At 50.7% G+C, this 17,852-nt stretch overlaps 1 protein-coding gene across 1 annotated transcript in view; it reads left to right on the top strand.

Annotated features, from left to right (window-relative positions):
- Positions 1–4,371: 4,371 nt before the first annotated feature.
- WNT3 (Wnt family member 3) overlaps positions 4,372–17,852 on the top strand; it is a 48,417-nt gene continuing 34,936 nt past the window's right edge. Inside the window, exon 1 of the mRNA XM_056512102.1 lies at positions 4,372–4,451. Within this exon, the coding sequence (XP_056368077.1) occupies positions 4,372–4,451 (80 nt within the window). The remainder of the gene's footprint in view (positions 4,452–17,852) is intronic.

The following is a 17,852-nucleotide window of genomic DNA, read 5'->3' as shown; positions in this document are numbered from 1 at the left end:
AGTTTGGAGGGAATTCTGATGTTACCTGTGACAGGTTAGCAGCAAACAGAGCCCTCAGAAATACTCAGGATTTCAGTAGTTTAGGATGGAAGGAGTCAGACAGTTCATCAAGGATTTCCTCAGCTCTTTTCAGAGCTTTTCCTTTAGGACTGATGAGCCATCAGAGTACAATGTCCTATTTTACCTCCATTTTAAACTCTAACAACAAAATTTAGGTCTTCACACCAATAAACCCAGTTCATTTTAGGACTTGCTAACCCTTAAAAGACCATTGCCCAAGAGATCCACCTGCAGTTCCTGCCCCTGGCCATGCCCAGAAGTGACATTCAGGCTCAGCACCCACTTGTGGCACCTTCCCTTCCCCTGCAGGTCAAGCCCCCCGAGCCCTCTCCGTGCTTAGGGCTGCACCTCGGGCCTTGCACATCCCCAAAACTCTAACCAGGGGTCTGACCCCCCCTGAGAGGCTCATCCCTTGGCTGTGAGGTGTGGGGTGTCCCTGGGGTGTCCCCACCAGGAGGGCTCTGAGCTCCTGCAGCCTCCCACTCTGAAATCCACGCCGAGCACAGATCCAGCAGACTCCACATCCCATCACCTTCCCCAGGCTCCTTCCTGCTGGCAGGGTCAGGTGGAGAAAGGAGGAGAAGCTAAAAGAGGGCAGAGTTGCACAGTTAGAGCCCCAGGGGAAGGAGAGGCAGGTTTCCCATGTGGTCACAAAGCTCCTTTGCTGGGGTGGTGCTGGAATAAAGCAAAGGATCCCCAGCAGTGCCACAATGTCCACGACACACCAGCACCTCTGTGCTGACATTGTAAAGGCAGCAGGACTTTTCTTGAGCAGCCAAACCTCAATTCCTCAATTCCTTTCATTTCTGGGCATATTGAAACTATGAGAGTCAATATTGCCAAACTAGACAGAGTGATGTGATTGAAAAGACCCTCAGTTAATAAAACTGTCACTCAGCAGCACAAGGAGCTATCTATGAGTGAAATTTTGAAATTGTACTCTTTTGGGTAACTGTCATTTGCTCTTAGAAATTACATTTATAATTAATGTTTGCTGTAGAACTTATAAATATTTGTTCAGGCTAGCATGAAATATGCCCAGGATAATTTTAGCATGTACGCATCAGATTCTCATTTCACAGCAGAGAAGACTCAAAGTGAGCCTGTTCCCTTCACAGACAATGGAGTCTTCATCCCTGGGAGACAGGTCCTCCTCCCTGGGGAGCCCTGCCTGCCATCCCAGGGCTTTGGGGACCAAGGCTGAGAGCTGCCATCCTTCTGCTCATTTCCCTGGGAGAAACTCAGAGTCTCCTGTAGCTGGGTCAGGGACAGGCAGGACCTTCTGCTCCCAGGATCTCCACACACTCCAAAATCTCACAAAAAGTGGGACAGCACAAATTCCTTATGATGCTGGGACAAACAGATGTTCAGTGGAATGGAGAAGTTAAAGGATTTGGGGGGATGAGCATCTCCAGAAACTTCCTCAGACACCTGTTGGAGCCATGGAGAGCAATCCCATGAATTCAGTGTGCCTGGGATCAGCCCTTTATCTCTGAGAACCTGCCCAGAACATCAGTCTGGTGTGTGAGCTTTGTGTAACACAGCCCTTCCTGAGGCACACTGACATCTCTGCCTGACCACAACAGCAAATAAAGCCTCTGAAACTGGCTCTGGGGTCACTGTCCCTCCTAGTTCCTACAGAGGAAGCACTTTGTAGCTCATTATTGGCTTGGTTTGTAAGTACCAGCATCCAGAAATGGATAAGGAGCAGTTTGTGTTTCCCAGTGTCTGATGGACAGGAACATCTCAGTCACCACAGAATCATTAAAGCTGGAAAAAACCTTAGAGGTTATCCAGCTCAACCATTAACCCAGCACTGGCAGGTCCACCAAGACCTTGATGATGGTCTCCAACCTACAACACCACAATTCAGATTTCAAAAGCTTTCCCCAGCTGGATTTCTGCAGTGTCTGAGGTTTCTGTCCTCTCCCAAGGGCTCAGCCTCCTGCAGGATCACCTGAGACATCTCCAGTCTCTCCATCTGCTGCCTGTCTAGCAGTGACACTTTAATGACAATTCTGTCCCTCCATACTTTTAATCTTCATTCTGTTTGTGCAGCTTGAGAACATCCACCAGGACAAACCTGGGCAGCTCTTGCACTTCTGCTTTTGCCAGAGCAGCTCACAGGCACTTCAGTGCATTCACACAGCCCAGGTAAGGGCAGAGTGCCTGGGACCATTCCTGGGCCTGGAATGGGACAGGCAGGGACACTCCATCCATCCTGAAAAACTCCCTTGGGTCGTTCTCAAGGGTTTGGAACAGTTCCTGTCCCACACTAACCCCAAGCTGTGACTGAAATCTCTTCAGGGCTGGGCAAGGTGGCCAGGCCAGCTCCACAGCAGGGTCCATCTTCATGGTTAAAAACACGGGCAGTAAATTTCAAGATCTGGGGAAGATTTCCAGGTAGTGTTTAATTTACTGGAGCAGATTAAATCCATGTGTCCCCAAATGTCATTTGGCAATTGCTGCTTTCTTAGACCCAGGCAACTGAGTTCAGTAACACCAGTCTGGGTTCCAGGAAGATTTGCCAGGACAGACTACAGCCAACATCCCCTCTGGGATTCAAAATCCCACAAGAGAACAAGAATATTTAATATCCATGGTGGGTCACAGTCAGCTGGAAAACCCATTGGAGTAAGCCTGGAGAAATGTGGGCTCCCAGTGCCTGCAGCAGGTGCAGGGGGTGATGGAGAGAAGTGTGAGCAGTGCTGTGTCCTCCCTTGGGTGTGCCATGGCCAGGACAGCAACCCCCCTGTGAGGGCAGCACTGCCCAGCTCAGCATCCAAACACACCCAGAAGGGAGAAGGGAAGCAGGAGCAGCAGCAGCAAGAGGCAGGGGCATCACAGGGTCATGGAATGGTTTGGGCTTGAAGGAACCTTAAAGATCATCCAGTCCCACCCTTGCCATGGCAGGGACACCTTCCAGTGTGCCAGGTGGCTCCAAAACCATCCAGGGATCCAGGGGCAGCCACAGCTTCCCTGTGCCAGTGTGCAATTAAACAGCAACAAGGAATCTGTTTGTGCCCAGAGCTTTGAGATCAGGAGAAGCTCTAGAGCTCTCAAAGCCATGAGATGCATTGAGCTGCCCAGGACAGGACCATGAATCTCCTTGAGTCTGCCATGGCTCTGAAATAAATGGATTTTCCAGGTGGTTCCTGGGGCAGCCCCAGGGCAGCACCAGAGCTGTGGCTGCTGAAATGCTTTAGGAGAAAAAGCAACTTGTTTGGCTTCTCCCATTTCTTTGTCCCATTCTGTCGAGTCATCCCCTCTGCCTGCACAATAGCTCCTGGTAAAGCAGGCTCTCTATCCAATAACAAAGATTTTTAAGGAAAACCTTTGTTGGGTCTATTTGTAAATTATGAAAGTGATTAGAGGTGGGGTTTTTTTGTTACAGGTGTGGGGTTTTGATAATATTTCCATCTTCCTGCATCCAGAGATGCACTTCACAAGCAATCCATTCGTGGGACCTGTCCCCACCTGCCCGCTGCCCTCTCACCATGACTTGGCATTTTCCTCTCAATAAAAAGCCACTGCCCCCTGTCCATCCATCACCCCCACACGCTGAAAACCTGGGTACTGCAGCTTTTATTTCAACTTTATCCCCAGTTTTGCCCACACCATCACATCCAGAGGCTTTTCTGCCCCTCGCTGCCCCCATCTCTGTCCGTCACAAGAAGTTCTGTCTCATTCCCACTGTGAGATTAAGCTCGACCACAGCCACCCCTCACCACATCCACCCCTCATCCTTACCTTGCCGAGTCCTGGCATTCAGGGGCAGCACATCCTGGGCTCCAAGTGAAATTAGGGGGAAAAAAAAAAAAAAATTAAAAAAAAAAATTAAAATTGAAAATGCTCCCCCCGAATGGCAGCGGCCCGGTGCAGTGTGGTGCACAGAGGGTTTGTCGGTGGCAGCGAGGGCTCGGAACAAAGTTGTGGGGTGGAGGGGGAGGAGAGGCTGATTGACAGCCCTGGGCTGAGCCTCATCCCTCACCTTGGGCCATGCGGTCTGATTGGCCGCCTGCTGACATCCCCGAGCCCTGCACTTTTTAATAGACGCTTTTGGATGATCTACGGGGGAAAGGCTTGGAGAGGTGTGTTTCTGACAAGCCAGAAAGTCACCCGAGCCACGAGGGACTTGGCTTCACTCTTTTCTACCCCCCCTCCCCCTTTTTTTTTTCCTTTTTTTTTTTTTTTTTTTTTTTTTTTTTTTTTTTTTTTTTTTTTCCTGGGAGGAGGGGGATTCTTCATTTTGGCACTTCATGTTTTTCTGAAAACTTCGCGGCGATTTTCCCCTTGCACCAGCCTGGACTAATGGATTACCACCTGCTTGGACTAATTCTGTCTTTTCTCTTCAATGGCACAAAGGTCTTAGCCGGTTACCCAATTTGGTGGTAAGATTCCTTCCTCCCCTCGCCCTTCCTCTGCTATGATTGATTAATGAATTAATTAATTATTAGCCACGGGAGCTGTGTGCTCCTTCCCTTTCACCCTCGCCCTGCGGAGCTGCCCATGGCTGCGTGGTGGAGTCCAAGCGTGATTTCTTCCCATTTGACCTGTAATTAATGAAACCAGGGAAAAGTTTGGGGGTGATTTCGAAAGGGCCATGCCTGGGTTTCCCTTTGCACAAATGGAGGCTTCCCCACCACTCTTAATTTCTCCATTTTCGGCACTGTGGCGATGGGCTCTTGGTTCGGATGTGAAAGGACGCGGTTTGATTTCCTTCTGCAATGGGAATTTTGTCTCTCGCGTGGCTCTGCCACAGGGATTTTCTTCCTTTCCATGAAACTGCAATTGATCCTTTAAAAAAAAAAAATTTAATTCTATTTTCTGTTTGGTTGCTGCGGTTTTTTTGGACTTCTTTCCCTTCTTTTGTTGTATTCTGTCATGTGAATTTAGCCCGGCGAATAACGCAAATGGCACCTGAGAAAACATTCATTAGGAAAATTGCTCAAAGGTGGATTTTGTTCGTTTTAATTATGGAAATGTCGCTAATTTCCTTGCACCAATGAGGAAAAATAAATTTTTAAAGAATTGGTTGTATCTTGTAATGAGGCTGATAAGTAACGTGAGTTACTTATTTTAAAAATAAATCTAACCCTATAAAAATGAATACAGTAACAAAATGCAACTGGAAGCCCTTTAGAACAAGAAATATAGAATTAGATATTCCAGGTCATTTAAATCCAGCAGACAGCGAGTTGCATAACAGAATATTTCAGTTTATTCCTCTCTTTATGTCGGATTTCTTGCTGGAATATCTCTTGTTAAGTTTCTGTATGTGCCAGGTAGGGGCTGGGAGCCTGATGATCCAGAGGGAAAAGAGGGAGATGGTGGAATTTGGTGCTACTGAGATTCTTGGGTTATTTTCGCCTTTCCAGAAAAGTCTCTATTTTTTATTCCTGAATTAGATCCTTTCAGTGCCAGCATGGAGATGGCAAGAAGTAGGTGGGAGTGAACTTGGGAATGGACTGCCATGTCCGGGAATATTTAGAATTCAGAAGGAAAAAGACAATTTTTTATTATTTTTTTGTAATAATCCATTTATTCCTGTGGACTTTGGGAAGGAGAATGTGCCGTTCCAGAGGAGAAAGACCGAGAATACAATGAGAAGTCCCCGCTCAGGAAGCGTTTCAAAGCTCCGCAGGTTCATGAAATGGCTAAATCACAGCAGGTTTTCCTGGAGAATTAAATTATTTCCTCGCCCTGAGCGTGGCTGCCGAACTTCAGGCCCTGAGCCTGGGGCAGGGGAGGCTCCTGAAATGCAGGGAGCAGCACTTTGATTCCTTCCAGCCCTTTTCTCCCCCAGCTGGGCACTGCTGTGTGGGCACGGGGCAGGAGCAGGTCAGGATGCCAGGGCTGGATCTAAGGCAGGAGCTGTGTGGGGCAGGGACACCTTGCCATGACATCTCAGCATCCCACCAGCCCCAGGCTTTGATAGAAATCAGGATTTAACGCCCAAATCAAGGAGGGTTTCAACCTTCTCGACGAAAAGGTCTCGTTTTCCCCGTGAGCAAAAATGTCCCCGTGAGCAAAATGTCCTCTGTGCCCGTTTTCAGACAGGTGTCTGCCCATTCCCTTCTGCCAAACCCTCCGAGGTCACCCCAAGGGAACAATACAGAGGATGTAGGACACAGAGACCAGGGCCATGGCACACAGCATCCCTGGGAAAGGAGGGAGTCAAACACCCTCTCCACAGAATTTCATCCACAGATCCAGCTTTTGCATATTTTTGTGGATTGTGGCAACACCAAAGTGCCAGAGAGTCTCTGGAGGGGTGTGAGGAGGTGCCCATGTAGGGCTGAGGTTGCAGATGCTGGTTTAGAGGTTTCTTGGAGGCTGAGGGAGCAGGAGGGCAGAAATACCTGAGCCAGGGCTGCCTGGCTGCTCAGGCACAGGCAATGCTCCCAGAGCACACAAATCCAAGGTCTGCTTTGGTCCCACTGAAGGCTTTCAATGTCTGCTCCGTGGAGATGAGGTTTGTGGAGTGGGCTCTGGCTTGGTGTGATCTGAGCTCTTTACACAACAGAATTTTCCAATTGTCTTCCTGGTCTTTAGGCAGAGCAGCCTTTGGGGGATGAGCCCCACTTGTAGGGTTCAGCACACCCCAAACAGGGCAGGGGAAGCAGAGGTGGGGCTCAGCATCAGCCTGCTCCCTGTGCTGGTGTCCTGCAGCCCTCCAGGCTGGGCTGGGGCTCAGCTGGGCTTCCTTCCCCCAGCTAAACCCATCTCTGCTGAACTCAGACCTTCAGGGCCCCAGGGATGCTGACAGCAGCGCCCTGTCCTGCTGGCACAACCTTCCTGGGGGTTTTCTGCTGGACAGGGAACGCTTTGGCAGCAACATCAAAACAGAATCCTTTCTGCTGTGGGACAGAAACGAGAAAAATGTTTATTCCTGTGCTGGGGAGGAAGTGTCTGGGTGTGCCCAAGGAAAAGAAGTGTGGCAAGAACGGGGTCGGATCACCTTGTGAATGGGCTTGGGAGTGGCTGGAATAATCCTGGTGCTCCACGGTGCAGCCAGACAATGCCAGAGCCCGGCAGCAGTGACCCTGCAGGATGAAGGGGAAGGGATGGAGCTGCTGAGGGTCTGTGGGCTGTGTTTTGTGAGGACACAGTGTGGTTCTGCACATTGTCCAGGGGGAGGAGAGCCCAAGGGCAGCCCTGGAGCTGTGCAGGGGGTCGTGCCCCAGCTCTGGGCACAGAGTGCACAGCCAAGGGAAGGTCCCTGTGCTGCCAACCCAGAGCTGGTGGCAGCAGATGGAGAAGCCCAGAGCGGGTTCCAGCTCTGGAAAGTCCCTGACATCGCCCTGTCCCCAGGCAGGCGGCTCTGAGCGAGCTCTGGGTGGCTCAGACTGTGGATGGAACCTCCAGCGAGCAGGGGAGGTATTTTGACACAGGTCCAACCCTTCTTCACATGCTCCCATCCCATCAGAGCCCTGCGAGGGAACAAATGGGGCACAGATGGGAAAAGGTCAGCGAAATGCTGCCTGTGAGTGCTGACAGCAGCAGCTGAGGCCAACAAAGCTCCCTCAGAGACGTGTCCAACACTTTGGCTGCCTGGTGGCTGCTGCTAACAGGGCAGGAGGAGATGGGAGCTGTGCTGGGCCAGGCTGCTGCTGACCCACCAGGACTGGCAGAGGGGCTGTGCCCATTCCCATGGCACTGCCAAGGCCTTCCAGGGCACCAAAAACCTCCAGCTGTTTTTAATCCCAGTGCCCTGATGGCATGGGTGATGCCATGGGTGGCAGGATGTGTCTGGGGTTTGTGCTGTGACAGGGAGCAGACAGAGCTTTGTGGTGACTGTTCTGGGAAAATCCAGCTGGAAACGCAGCCCATGGCCAGAGCTGTGCCAGTGCAGGCCAACAGAGAGATTGTGTCCTAAGAAACAAGCAGAAATCACTCCCAGGGTGTCATACACGTGCAGGGGCTGAAGAGCTCAGTCACAGGGACATTTCCACCCACGAGCTGTGAACAAACACCAAGAGCTCTGCTCTTCCATGGGCAGCACTCCCCAGGAAGTCTTGAAAACCCCTGGTGTGTCACCAGCCTGGAGAAAGGAGTCAGGTTTGGAGTCACTGGCATAAACAGAGAGTAAAAGGTTCAGCATCACTGCTCTCATCATCCCTCAGGATCTGATGATGAGGGACAATGAGACTGATGAGTCTGCCTGTCACTGTGACTGTCACCAGGAACATTCCCTTGTCTCTAAGCTGATGGTTCGGCAACTGCAAGCATGGCTTTGTCCATCCTAAGTTATTACATATTATTTCAACCCCTCAGAAATGTTTCTGGGGGAATCAGGCAGCTGGCTGAGGATCCCAGGGCCTTGGACACTTAGGAAGAGACAAGGAGAAACTTCAAAAACTGTTCTCACTCATCCCACAGCAGCTTCCAGAGGAAAAACCTCTGAGATATTTTTATGTTGAAGCAGGTGACATTTACATGGTCACCTTCACCTGTCAGTGCCTCTCCTCAGGGGACAGATGGGAACTTCATTTTCTTGGCAATCAGGAGTTTCTCCTTCGTTGAAAATTCAAAATATTTTCACCCCAAACTCCAGGTCCTGTTAGAGGCACGTGGCCCTTGCAGCTTTATTGTAAAGGAATAAAATCTCAATTGTCCCTCAGTGTCACACCCCTCAGTGTCACACCCCTCAGTGTCACACCCCTCAGTGTCACACGCCTCAGTGTCACTGTCCCTCAGTGTCACACCCCTCAATGTCACACCCCTCAATGTCACACCCCTCAGTGTCACTGTCCCTCAGTGTCACACCCCTCAGTGTCACAGCCCTCAGTGTCACTGTCCCTCAGTGTCACACCCCTCAGTGTCACAGCTCTCAGTGTCACAGCTCTCAGTGTCACTGTCCCTCAGTGTCACACCCCTCAGTGTCACAGCCCTCAGTGTCACACCCCTCAATGTCACACCCCTCAATGTCACACCCCTCAGTGTCACTGTCCCTCAGTGTCACACCCCTCAGTGTCACACCCCTCAGTGTCACTGTCCCTCAGTGTCACACCCCTCAGTGTCACACGCCTCAGTGTCACTGTCCCTCAGTGTCACATCCCTCAGTGTCACACCCCTCAGTGTCACTGTCACTGTCACTGTCCCTCAGTGTCACACCCCTCAGTGTCACACCCCTCAGTGTCACTGTCACTGTCACTGTCCCTCAGTGTCACACCCCTCAGTGTCACTGCCTCAGTGTCACAGCTCTCAGTGTCACTGTCCCTCAGTGTCACACCCCTCAGTGTCACTGTCACTGTCACTGTCCCTCAGTGTCACACCCCTCAGTGTCACACCCCTCAGTGTCACTGTCACTGTCACTGTCCCTCAGTGTCACACCCCTCAGTGTCACTGCCTCAGTGTCACAGCTCTCAGTGTCACTGTCCCTCAGTGTCACACCCCTCAGTGTCACACCCCTCAGTGTCACTGTCCCTCAGTGTCACACCCCTCAGTGTCACTGTCACTGTCACTGCCCTCAGTGTCACACCCCTCAGTGTCACACCCCTCAGTGTCACTGTCACTGTCACTGTCCCTCAGTGTCACACCCCTCAGTGTCACTGTCACTGTCCCTCAGTGTCACACCCCTCAGTGTCACACCCCTCAGTGTCACACCCCTCAGTGTCACTGTCCCTCAGTGTCACACCCCTCAGTGTCACAGCTCTCAGTGTCACATCCCTCAGTGTCACACCCCTCAGTGTCACTGCCCTCTGTGCCCAGGGCTGCAGGACCAGGGATGTCTGGGCTGGTTCTGGGCAGGACTGGAGCTGGGCTGGGACATTTAGGGACAAAGCTGTGCTGTGACCTGTGACCTGTGCCTGTTCAGTACCTGAGTGGCCACAGGATTTCAGGATCTGGTGTTTCTGAAGGGTTTTATGGGCCTATAGATTTTTTTCAGCATTTTTCCAGCCAGGTGCAGCAGAGGGAATCCCTATCCCCACCCTGCCCAGTGGGATGGGCCCTGAAAATCCGAGTTTTGGAGCTGGAATTCAGGGCAGCCCCATCCATTGCCAGAGCAGATCTGCAGGGATGCTCATCCTCGTGAGCCTCAGCACGCCCAGGGCCTGGCACAGAGCTCCAGGTGATTTTCTCTTGCTGCTTTTGTCCCTCCCCTGCACAGAACCCTGTGTGGTTTGGGAAGCAGCCCTGGAGGTTTTGTTCCAGCCCTGCCATGGCACTGGGCAGTGCAGTCCTGAGTTCAGCAGCAGCTCCAAAACAGTCCCAGAGAGTGAGAGCACAGGGCAACCAGCAGTGCCACATTCCTGAGTCTCAGAGAGCCTCATTCCCTCGTGTCCCCTGCCCCAGGGCCACCCAGTCCTGCAGGGCAGCACAACCTGGAGCCACAGGAGCCCGGGGAGAGGGGCTCTGAGCAGGAGCCCTCTGCCCTTAACACAAATCCCTGTCACCAGCCTTGTAACTGAGCTCAGAGGGTAATTTAACTAGTTGGTTAAATTTAAGTGGCCACCAAGAGCTCTGAAGGGGCAGTTTCATTTGTCTCCTTCACTAAAAGGGGCATTTGCCAAAGTGGAGAACTTGCCAAAGGGACCCCAAGGAATTCACTGGGAATTCAGGGGGGATTTTTGGCCACCCGACCCTCTTAGGTGGAGATGCTGGAGTGGGGGAGGTCCCAGAGCAGTGGTGCCCATGCCAGCTCTTCTCCCGGCTGCCCCCTGCCCCAGCTCCCACCCTGATGGGGGCAGGAGGGGATTCACACCCAGTTTTGGGGTCAGGAGGGGATTCACACCCAGTTTTGGGGTCAGGAGGAGATTCACACCCAGTTTTGGGGGCAGGAGGGGATTCACCTCCAGTTTTGGGGGCAGGAGGGGATTCACACCCAGTTTTGGGGGCAGGAGGGGATTCACAGGACGAGGCACTGCCACCCCAGCTGGCTCAGGACAGGATTTTGGCTGTTCTCATCTCTCTCAGAGGGGTGTGTGAGCTCCAGCCCTTCCTCCCTCCCTGAGCCCCAGGGCTCTGAGTCACTAAATCCCTCCTGACTTCTGCATTTCACTTTCACCCTTTAGCTGACACTCAGGGGCATTTGATTTCTGCTGCAGTCCTGGAGGACAGAGGGACATTCTCTGCATGGGAACCTGGGCTGTGAGCAGCACAGAAGGTTCTGTTCCCCTGGCACTGGTGATCTGAGTCTCAGTGATGCTCATCAGACCCTTCCACTGCCAGGTCAAACAGTTCACTGTGGCTGGATTTTACATGGAAAGGAAGGAAAATGTCCAAGCAGCCAGTTTTAAAGAAAAAAAACCCAAATTTTACCCATGAAATAATAAAGACTAAAGGATTGAGCTGTCTATTGGAACAAGCAGGTGAATGAGCAGCACTTTCCATTATCTCTGTCATGTTTTAACTGAGTTTTAACGTTTTCATCTGACCTGTGCTCCTGATCTCAGTGTCCAAGGCTCTGGAAATCCCCCTGGAGTGCTGGCCATGCCCAGGGGTGCTGGGGACAGAGCCCTGGTGTGAGCAGAGCTCAGCACCCCCAGCACATCTGGCAGAGCTGCTGTTTGCAGCTGGGCCTCCCTGCTGACCACAGCTGTGTCTGTGGAACCTGGCTCAGCCTGAGCCTGGCCTAAGGTTCATGCCAGGCATGAGTGGAGCATCCTTGGCTTGTCTAGCAGGAGTTTTAAGCAGCTGCCTAAACAAACTGGTCTCACTAACTGTTCAACATGATCCATATCAAACATGGAACATTTCAGAGCTTTAGGACAGAAAGAACTCTGGATTCAGAGCCCAACCATTCACCAGTGTGGGCACATCACAGTCCTTGGTGAAAGTCAAGGCTCATTCCATAAATACTGAGTAGCCATCATCATTTTTACAACATTGTGAAGCTCATACCAAAGGCCTCTTGAAGATGGATTAAAGATTTTCTTTGTGTCCATGGTCCTGTCCCAGCACACAGAACCTGCACACTGAACTCCAGGTCTGGATTCTCTGTTTCAGTTCACTCTTCCTCTCAGTTTCCCAAAGGCAGCAGCTCTGAGTGGAGCTTGGGATGGAAATGGAATCTAAAGGGCTCTGAGTGCAGCTCCAGGAGTTGCTCTAGGAGGGATTTGATGAGATGTCTGAGCCAGGGTCCTGCCCTGTGAGTCACCAAGGCACACTCTGCCTGTCTGTAAGCTCCAGAAATTCTGTCCCAGCCCTGATCTTGGAGCCTCCTGGTCTCTCCTTTGCTGGTGGATGGAGCAGCCCAGGGGCTCCACACTTGACACCTGTTTTTCACTGGCTTTTGTTGAGACAAGGTAAATGTGATGTTCACCTGCCACAGCCTCATTCAGTTCCCAGCTCATCCAGAGGATCTGCCAGGGATTTTCTTAGAGGACCTGAAATGGGGAGGGTTTGTCAGGAACTCAACTATCACATACAGACAGTCACAGCTCATGTTCCTTCCCCTCCCTGAAGCTGAGTTTCAGATTTCTGTTGGCTCTGCACTCTATCCCTGCTGCCCTGGTCTGAATCCCTTTTGTGTGAGCCACAGAAGTGTCTCAGTGATGCTGAAGTTTGCAGTAAGTCACAGTGATGCTGGGTGTGGTGAGAGGTTCTCAGCATCAGCCTGTGCTGGTTAAGGTTCTTTGGGTGAGGTTTTCAGGATAAAGGCAATGTCTGGATGACATAGGCTGAGATTTCTGTGTTTGTTGTGCTGTGATTAACACTTTAACACCCCTGTGCTGGTTTGCAGCTTTTCCTGGGATAAGGTTTTCCTTGGGACAGGGATCTTGAGAGCCCCCAGCCCTCCCACTCCAGGAGCCCTCTGTTTCCCTGGCTGGGACCTTGTCCAGGACTCCTCAGAAATCCCAAACTGACCCCAAAATCAGGTGTTTGCAAACCACAGAGTCCTTCACAAACCTCAGGCTGCTCCTCAGTCTGACCCTGCCCTGGCTCGGGATTCCTCTCTCCAGTCACACATCCAGCACACAGCAAGGGGACAAAAAACCCAAATGCAAAACAACCAAAACAAAACACCCAACAACAAAACACCCAAAACAAAACACCTAAAACAAAACACCCAAAACAAATAAAACACCCAAAACAAAACACCCAAAACAAAACACCTAAAACAAAACACCCAACAACAAAACACCTAAAACAAAACACCCAACAACAAAACACCAAAACAAAACACCCAAAACAAAACACCCAACAACAAAACACCTAAAACAAAACACCCAACAAGAAAACACCAAAACAAAAAACCCAACAACAAAACACCCAACAACAAAACATCCAACAACAAAACACCCAACAACCAAAACACCCAACAACAAAACACCTAAAACAAAACACCCAAAACAAAACACCCAACAACAAAACACCCAACAACAAAACACCTAAAACAAAACACCCAAAACAAAACACCCAACAACAAAACACCCAACAACAAAACATCCAACAAAAAACCAACCAAAACAAAACACCCAACAACAAAACATCCAACAACAAAAAACTAAAATAAAACACCCAAAACAAAACACGCAGCAACAAAACATCCAACAATAAAACACCCCCAAAAAAAACCATCCAACAATAAAATACCCAAAACAAAACACCCAGCAACAAAAAACCCAAAAACAAAAAACCCAACAGGAAAACATCCAACAATAAATCACCTAAAACAAAACATCCAACGACAAAACCCCCAAAATAAAACACCCAGAACAAATCCCTGAGCAAGAACTGGGAGCTGTGGCTGGAAGGGCTGCCCTGCCCAGCCTGGAAATTGCCTCTGGATCACCTGGGCTGCCAGTGGAGCTTTGCCACCCCTGGAACATGAAAGAACCACAGGTTGAAAAGTAAATTTGCCCTGATAAAGGAGCCAAAGCCTCTAATTCCTGTTCTGAAGATAGGTTTCCTGATTTGCTAATTTGCTAATTTGTCTTTTTCACAATTCATTGAATCTGTCTGCTTTTAATTAATCTTACAAATCTAATCAGGTCGAACTGGCAGCTTTCCCAGTCCCTGCACTTTTGAATGAGAAACACTTTCCCTGCTGCCCTCCAGCACCACCCTGCCTCAGGCTCCAGATCTTCCAGATCTTCTTTTCAACACAAACCCTCACTGGGGCAGGAAGGGGTAGTGCTGGGTGATAAAACCTCAAGGGGATTTTTATTCTGATCCCATTTCTGTGTCACAGACTCACCCAAGTTTCCTGCAGTTACTTTCTGGAAATCGTGGAGATTTTTAATTAAGAAATTTGCAGCGGTCCTTGAAAAATGTCACAGGAGTTTTCCACAGTCCTGACAAGTGCCACTCAGCTCTTTGCTCCTCACTCCTTCTTTGGGAATTTCTTGCTGCCAGGGGCACATTTGCAGAGGTCTCTTGGATGTTTTAGGGGGTTTCTTGTTGGTTTGGGTTTTTTTGGGTTGGGTTTTTTTATTGGGTGGTTTTTTGTTTTTTATTTTGGAAGGGGTTTTATTGCTGCAAAATATTTCAATCGCCTTTTTAAATTCTGATTATTGCATGTTACCTGCTCCAGCCTGATTTGGTTTGGTAACATTTAATAAGTTTTTAATGGAATCCACCTGTTGTCTGTTTGGCAGGGAATTTATGCAGAGCCATGGCTGTCTATATTTTTACTTTTCCTTTCAATTTGCTCATTTTTCCTCTATAAATCTAAAAATAAGATCTCCAGAAACAAAGTTCTTGTTTGTGGGTTTGGTGGGGCATAGGCTGCTGCCTTTGTTGGTTGAAAGAGTTGGGAGCTGATATAAAAGAAACTCTTTGCCTCAAGGAGCACTGCAATGCTCAGGATCAGTTTTGGAGGCCAAACCCCCAAAGGAGACCCTTCCCTTGTGTGCTGGGCTGTGATTTCACATCCTTTTGGGACCAGTGGCACTTTGTGTCATCCCTCACCCCAGTGCCAGGAGCACTGGAGGAGCCAGACAAGGGGGACACGCTGGTGGCAGCACCAGGGATGTGCTCAGGGGCTGGGAGGTGCCTGGGATGGCCAGGGGACACAGAGGAGCCCTCCCAGCTGTCAGAAACGCTGCGATGTGGCTCCATGCAGTGCAGCTGTTCCCAGAGTGATGTACCTCCCAACACACCCTTCCCTTCCCTTCCCTTCCCTTCCCTTCCCTTCCCTTCCCTTCCCTTCCCTTCCCTTCCCTTCCCTTCCCTTCCCTTCCCTTCCCTTCCCTTCCCTTCCCTTCCCTTCCCTTCCCTTCCCTTCCCTTCCCTTCCCTTCCCTTCCCTTCCCTTCCCTTCCCTTCCCTTCCCTTCCCTTCCCTTCCCTTCCCTTCCCTTCCCTTCCCTGAAACTTCCCTGAAACTTCCCTGAAACTTCCCTGAAACTTCCCTGAAACTTCCCTGAAACTTCCCTGAAACTTCCCTGAAACTTCCCTGAAACTTCCCTGAAACTTCCCTTCCCTTCCCTGAAACTTCCCTGAAACTTCCCTGAAACTTCCCTGAAACTTCCCTGAAACTTCCCTGAAACTTCCCTTCCCTGAAACTTCCCTGAAACTTCCCTGAAACTTCCCTGAAACTTCCCTGAAACTTCCCTGAAACTTCCCTTCCCTGAAACTTCCCTTCCCTGAAACTTCCCTGAAACTTCCCTTCCCTGACACTTCCCTGAAACTTCCCTGAAACTTCCCTGAAACTTCCCTTCACTTCCCTTCCCTGAAACTTCCCTTCCCTGAAACTTCCCTGAAACTTCCCTTCCCTTCCCTGAAACTTCCCTGAAACTTCCCTTGTGCTCCCAGCCCAGCAGTCCTGGCTCAGGGCTCTGGTTCCAGTCCTGGCTCAGGGTTTGTGGTTTCAGTCCTGGCTCAGGGATTGTGGTTCCAGTCCTGGCTCAGGGTTTGTGGTTCAGTCCTGGCTCAGGCTCTGGTTCAGTCCTGGCTCAGGGATTGTGGTTCCAGTCCTGGCTCAGGGTTTGTGGTTCAGTCCTGGCTCAGGCTCTGGTTCAGTCCTGGCTCAGGGATTGTGGTTCCAGTCCTGGCTCAGGGTTTGTGGTTCCAGTCCTGGCTCAGGGTTTGTGGTTCAGTCCTGGCTCAGGGTTTGTGGTTCAGTCCTGGCTCAGGGCTCTGGTTCAGTCCTGGCTCAGGGATTGTGGTTCCAGTCCTGGCTCAGGGTTTGTGGTTCAGTCCTGGCTCAGGCTCTGGTTCAGTCCTGGCAGTGTCCATGGGACAGGGATTAGTCTCTGGTGTCCAGCCCAGGCTGAGGTTTAGCTGTGCTCCCCCCTGAGCCCAGCAGCCCCAGCTGCTCCCTGGAGCAGGGTTTGGAGGAGGAAACTCCTGGATTCCACCTCAGTCCTAGAGAGCTCAGCTCAAGGTGGGCATTGATTTCTCTGCTTGGGTGGAAACCACACACAAACTGGAAAATCAGATTTCTGCTCTGGTGCTGAAGGCTGTGGGTTCCAGGCTTGTGAGGAAATGAACAGCTGAGTGTAAAAACCTGCCCTGAGTGCTGGAATGAATTCCATTAGGAAAGTGTCCCATGGGAAAGGATGGAGGTGCTCAAAGAACGTTTGCCTTGAGGTTGAGCTTTCAGTTCCCTGAGTCAGATCAGGCTCCAGAAACTCCCCAATCCCTTGGCCTTGAGCAAAATATCACCTAAGACAGGGTCCCCTTCCATCCCCAGCTTTGAACTCAATTCAACTTTACTGTAGCTGGTATGGGGCTGGAAAAAAAAGCCATATCCCCCCAAAAGAAGAAATTTCTCAGCAATAATAAACCTGTAAGAATAGATTTAATTTTACATATTGATTCACCTCTGTTCCTGAACAAAAGCTCTGGGAGTAAAGGATATTTCCCATAAGTCCAGATCAGATTATTTGTTACAAAATACAGAAAAAGGTGATTTTTTTTTTAACATTGGTGAGGAGTCAGCAGCAGAGTTTTGCAAGGACAGAGTGCCCAGCACTGAGGAGGGTTGGGGTGGGGAGCAGAGATCAGAGATGTGAACAAAGCTGGGTGGGATGAGCATTAAGGTCCCTTCAGCCCAAACCATTCCATGGTTTTGTGAGGATTCTGTGCTGGAGTTTGGTCATGGCCACACTGCTCAGGGTGTGAAGCACAGAGCAAACCTCAGAAGACAGGAGTGGGTGGCACCCAGTGGATAATCAAATTAAATAATGCAAATTGAAAAAAGGGTCCCAAATCTGCACAACTGTAGGTCAGATTTCCTGCTAGGGCCTCTTTGACAGGCATTATTATGGGATGGTCTCTGCAGCTGATGCTTCAGTGCTCACAAACCAAGAAGTGAAGCTGTGCAAAATCTGCGAGAATTCGCTTTGCTGCTCCTCCTCTTGCCCAGATTTTTGGGGCCATGTGGCACTGTGGGACGTTCCCAGGAAGGGCTGAGGGCTGAGAAAACCCCTGAGCATCACTCCACTCACAGCCCCAGCTCAGGCACCCCCGTGCCCTCGCTGCTGACCTGCAGGAGCTGAGCTCAGCCCTCCTTAGCCCTGCCTTGCTGCCTGTGGTGCCCAGCAGAGCTGGGATCCCTGCAGGGAGGCAGAGCAGCAGCAGTGGGCACAGGGCTCAGTCCTCCCTGCAGCACCCACAGCAGTTTGTGTCTCACCTTTCCTGAGCCCTCCATCCTGCTCTCGGTGGGAAGGGAAGGGCAACAGCAGCAGCACAGCAGCCTGAGTCTTCACAAAAAGCACCAGAGAAACGCTGAGCCTGGTTCCCACGAGATTCCGTTTGATTTTCCCGTGCTGGAGCTGACACAAGGCACTTTGAGATCCAATTCCTCCAGCTGAGACAGAACCGGTGCCCAGGATGGGCAGCTCAGCTGACCACTGCCCACTGCCCACTGCCCAGTGACCACTGCCCCCACTGCCCCAGT

Source organism: Oenanthe melanoleuca, chromosome 27 (assembly GCF_029582105.1).
Source record: "Oenanthe melanoleuca isolate GR-GAL-2019-014 chromosome 27, OMel1.0, whole genome shotgun sequence".
Taxonomy (NCBI): domain Eukaryota; kingdom Metazoa; phylum Chordata; class Aves; order Passeriformes; family Muscicapidae; genus Oenanthe; species Oenanthe melanoleuca.
The sequence above is the reverse complement of the archived record's forward strand: the minus strand, read 5'-3'. Positions and strand labels throughout refer to the sequence as shown.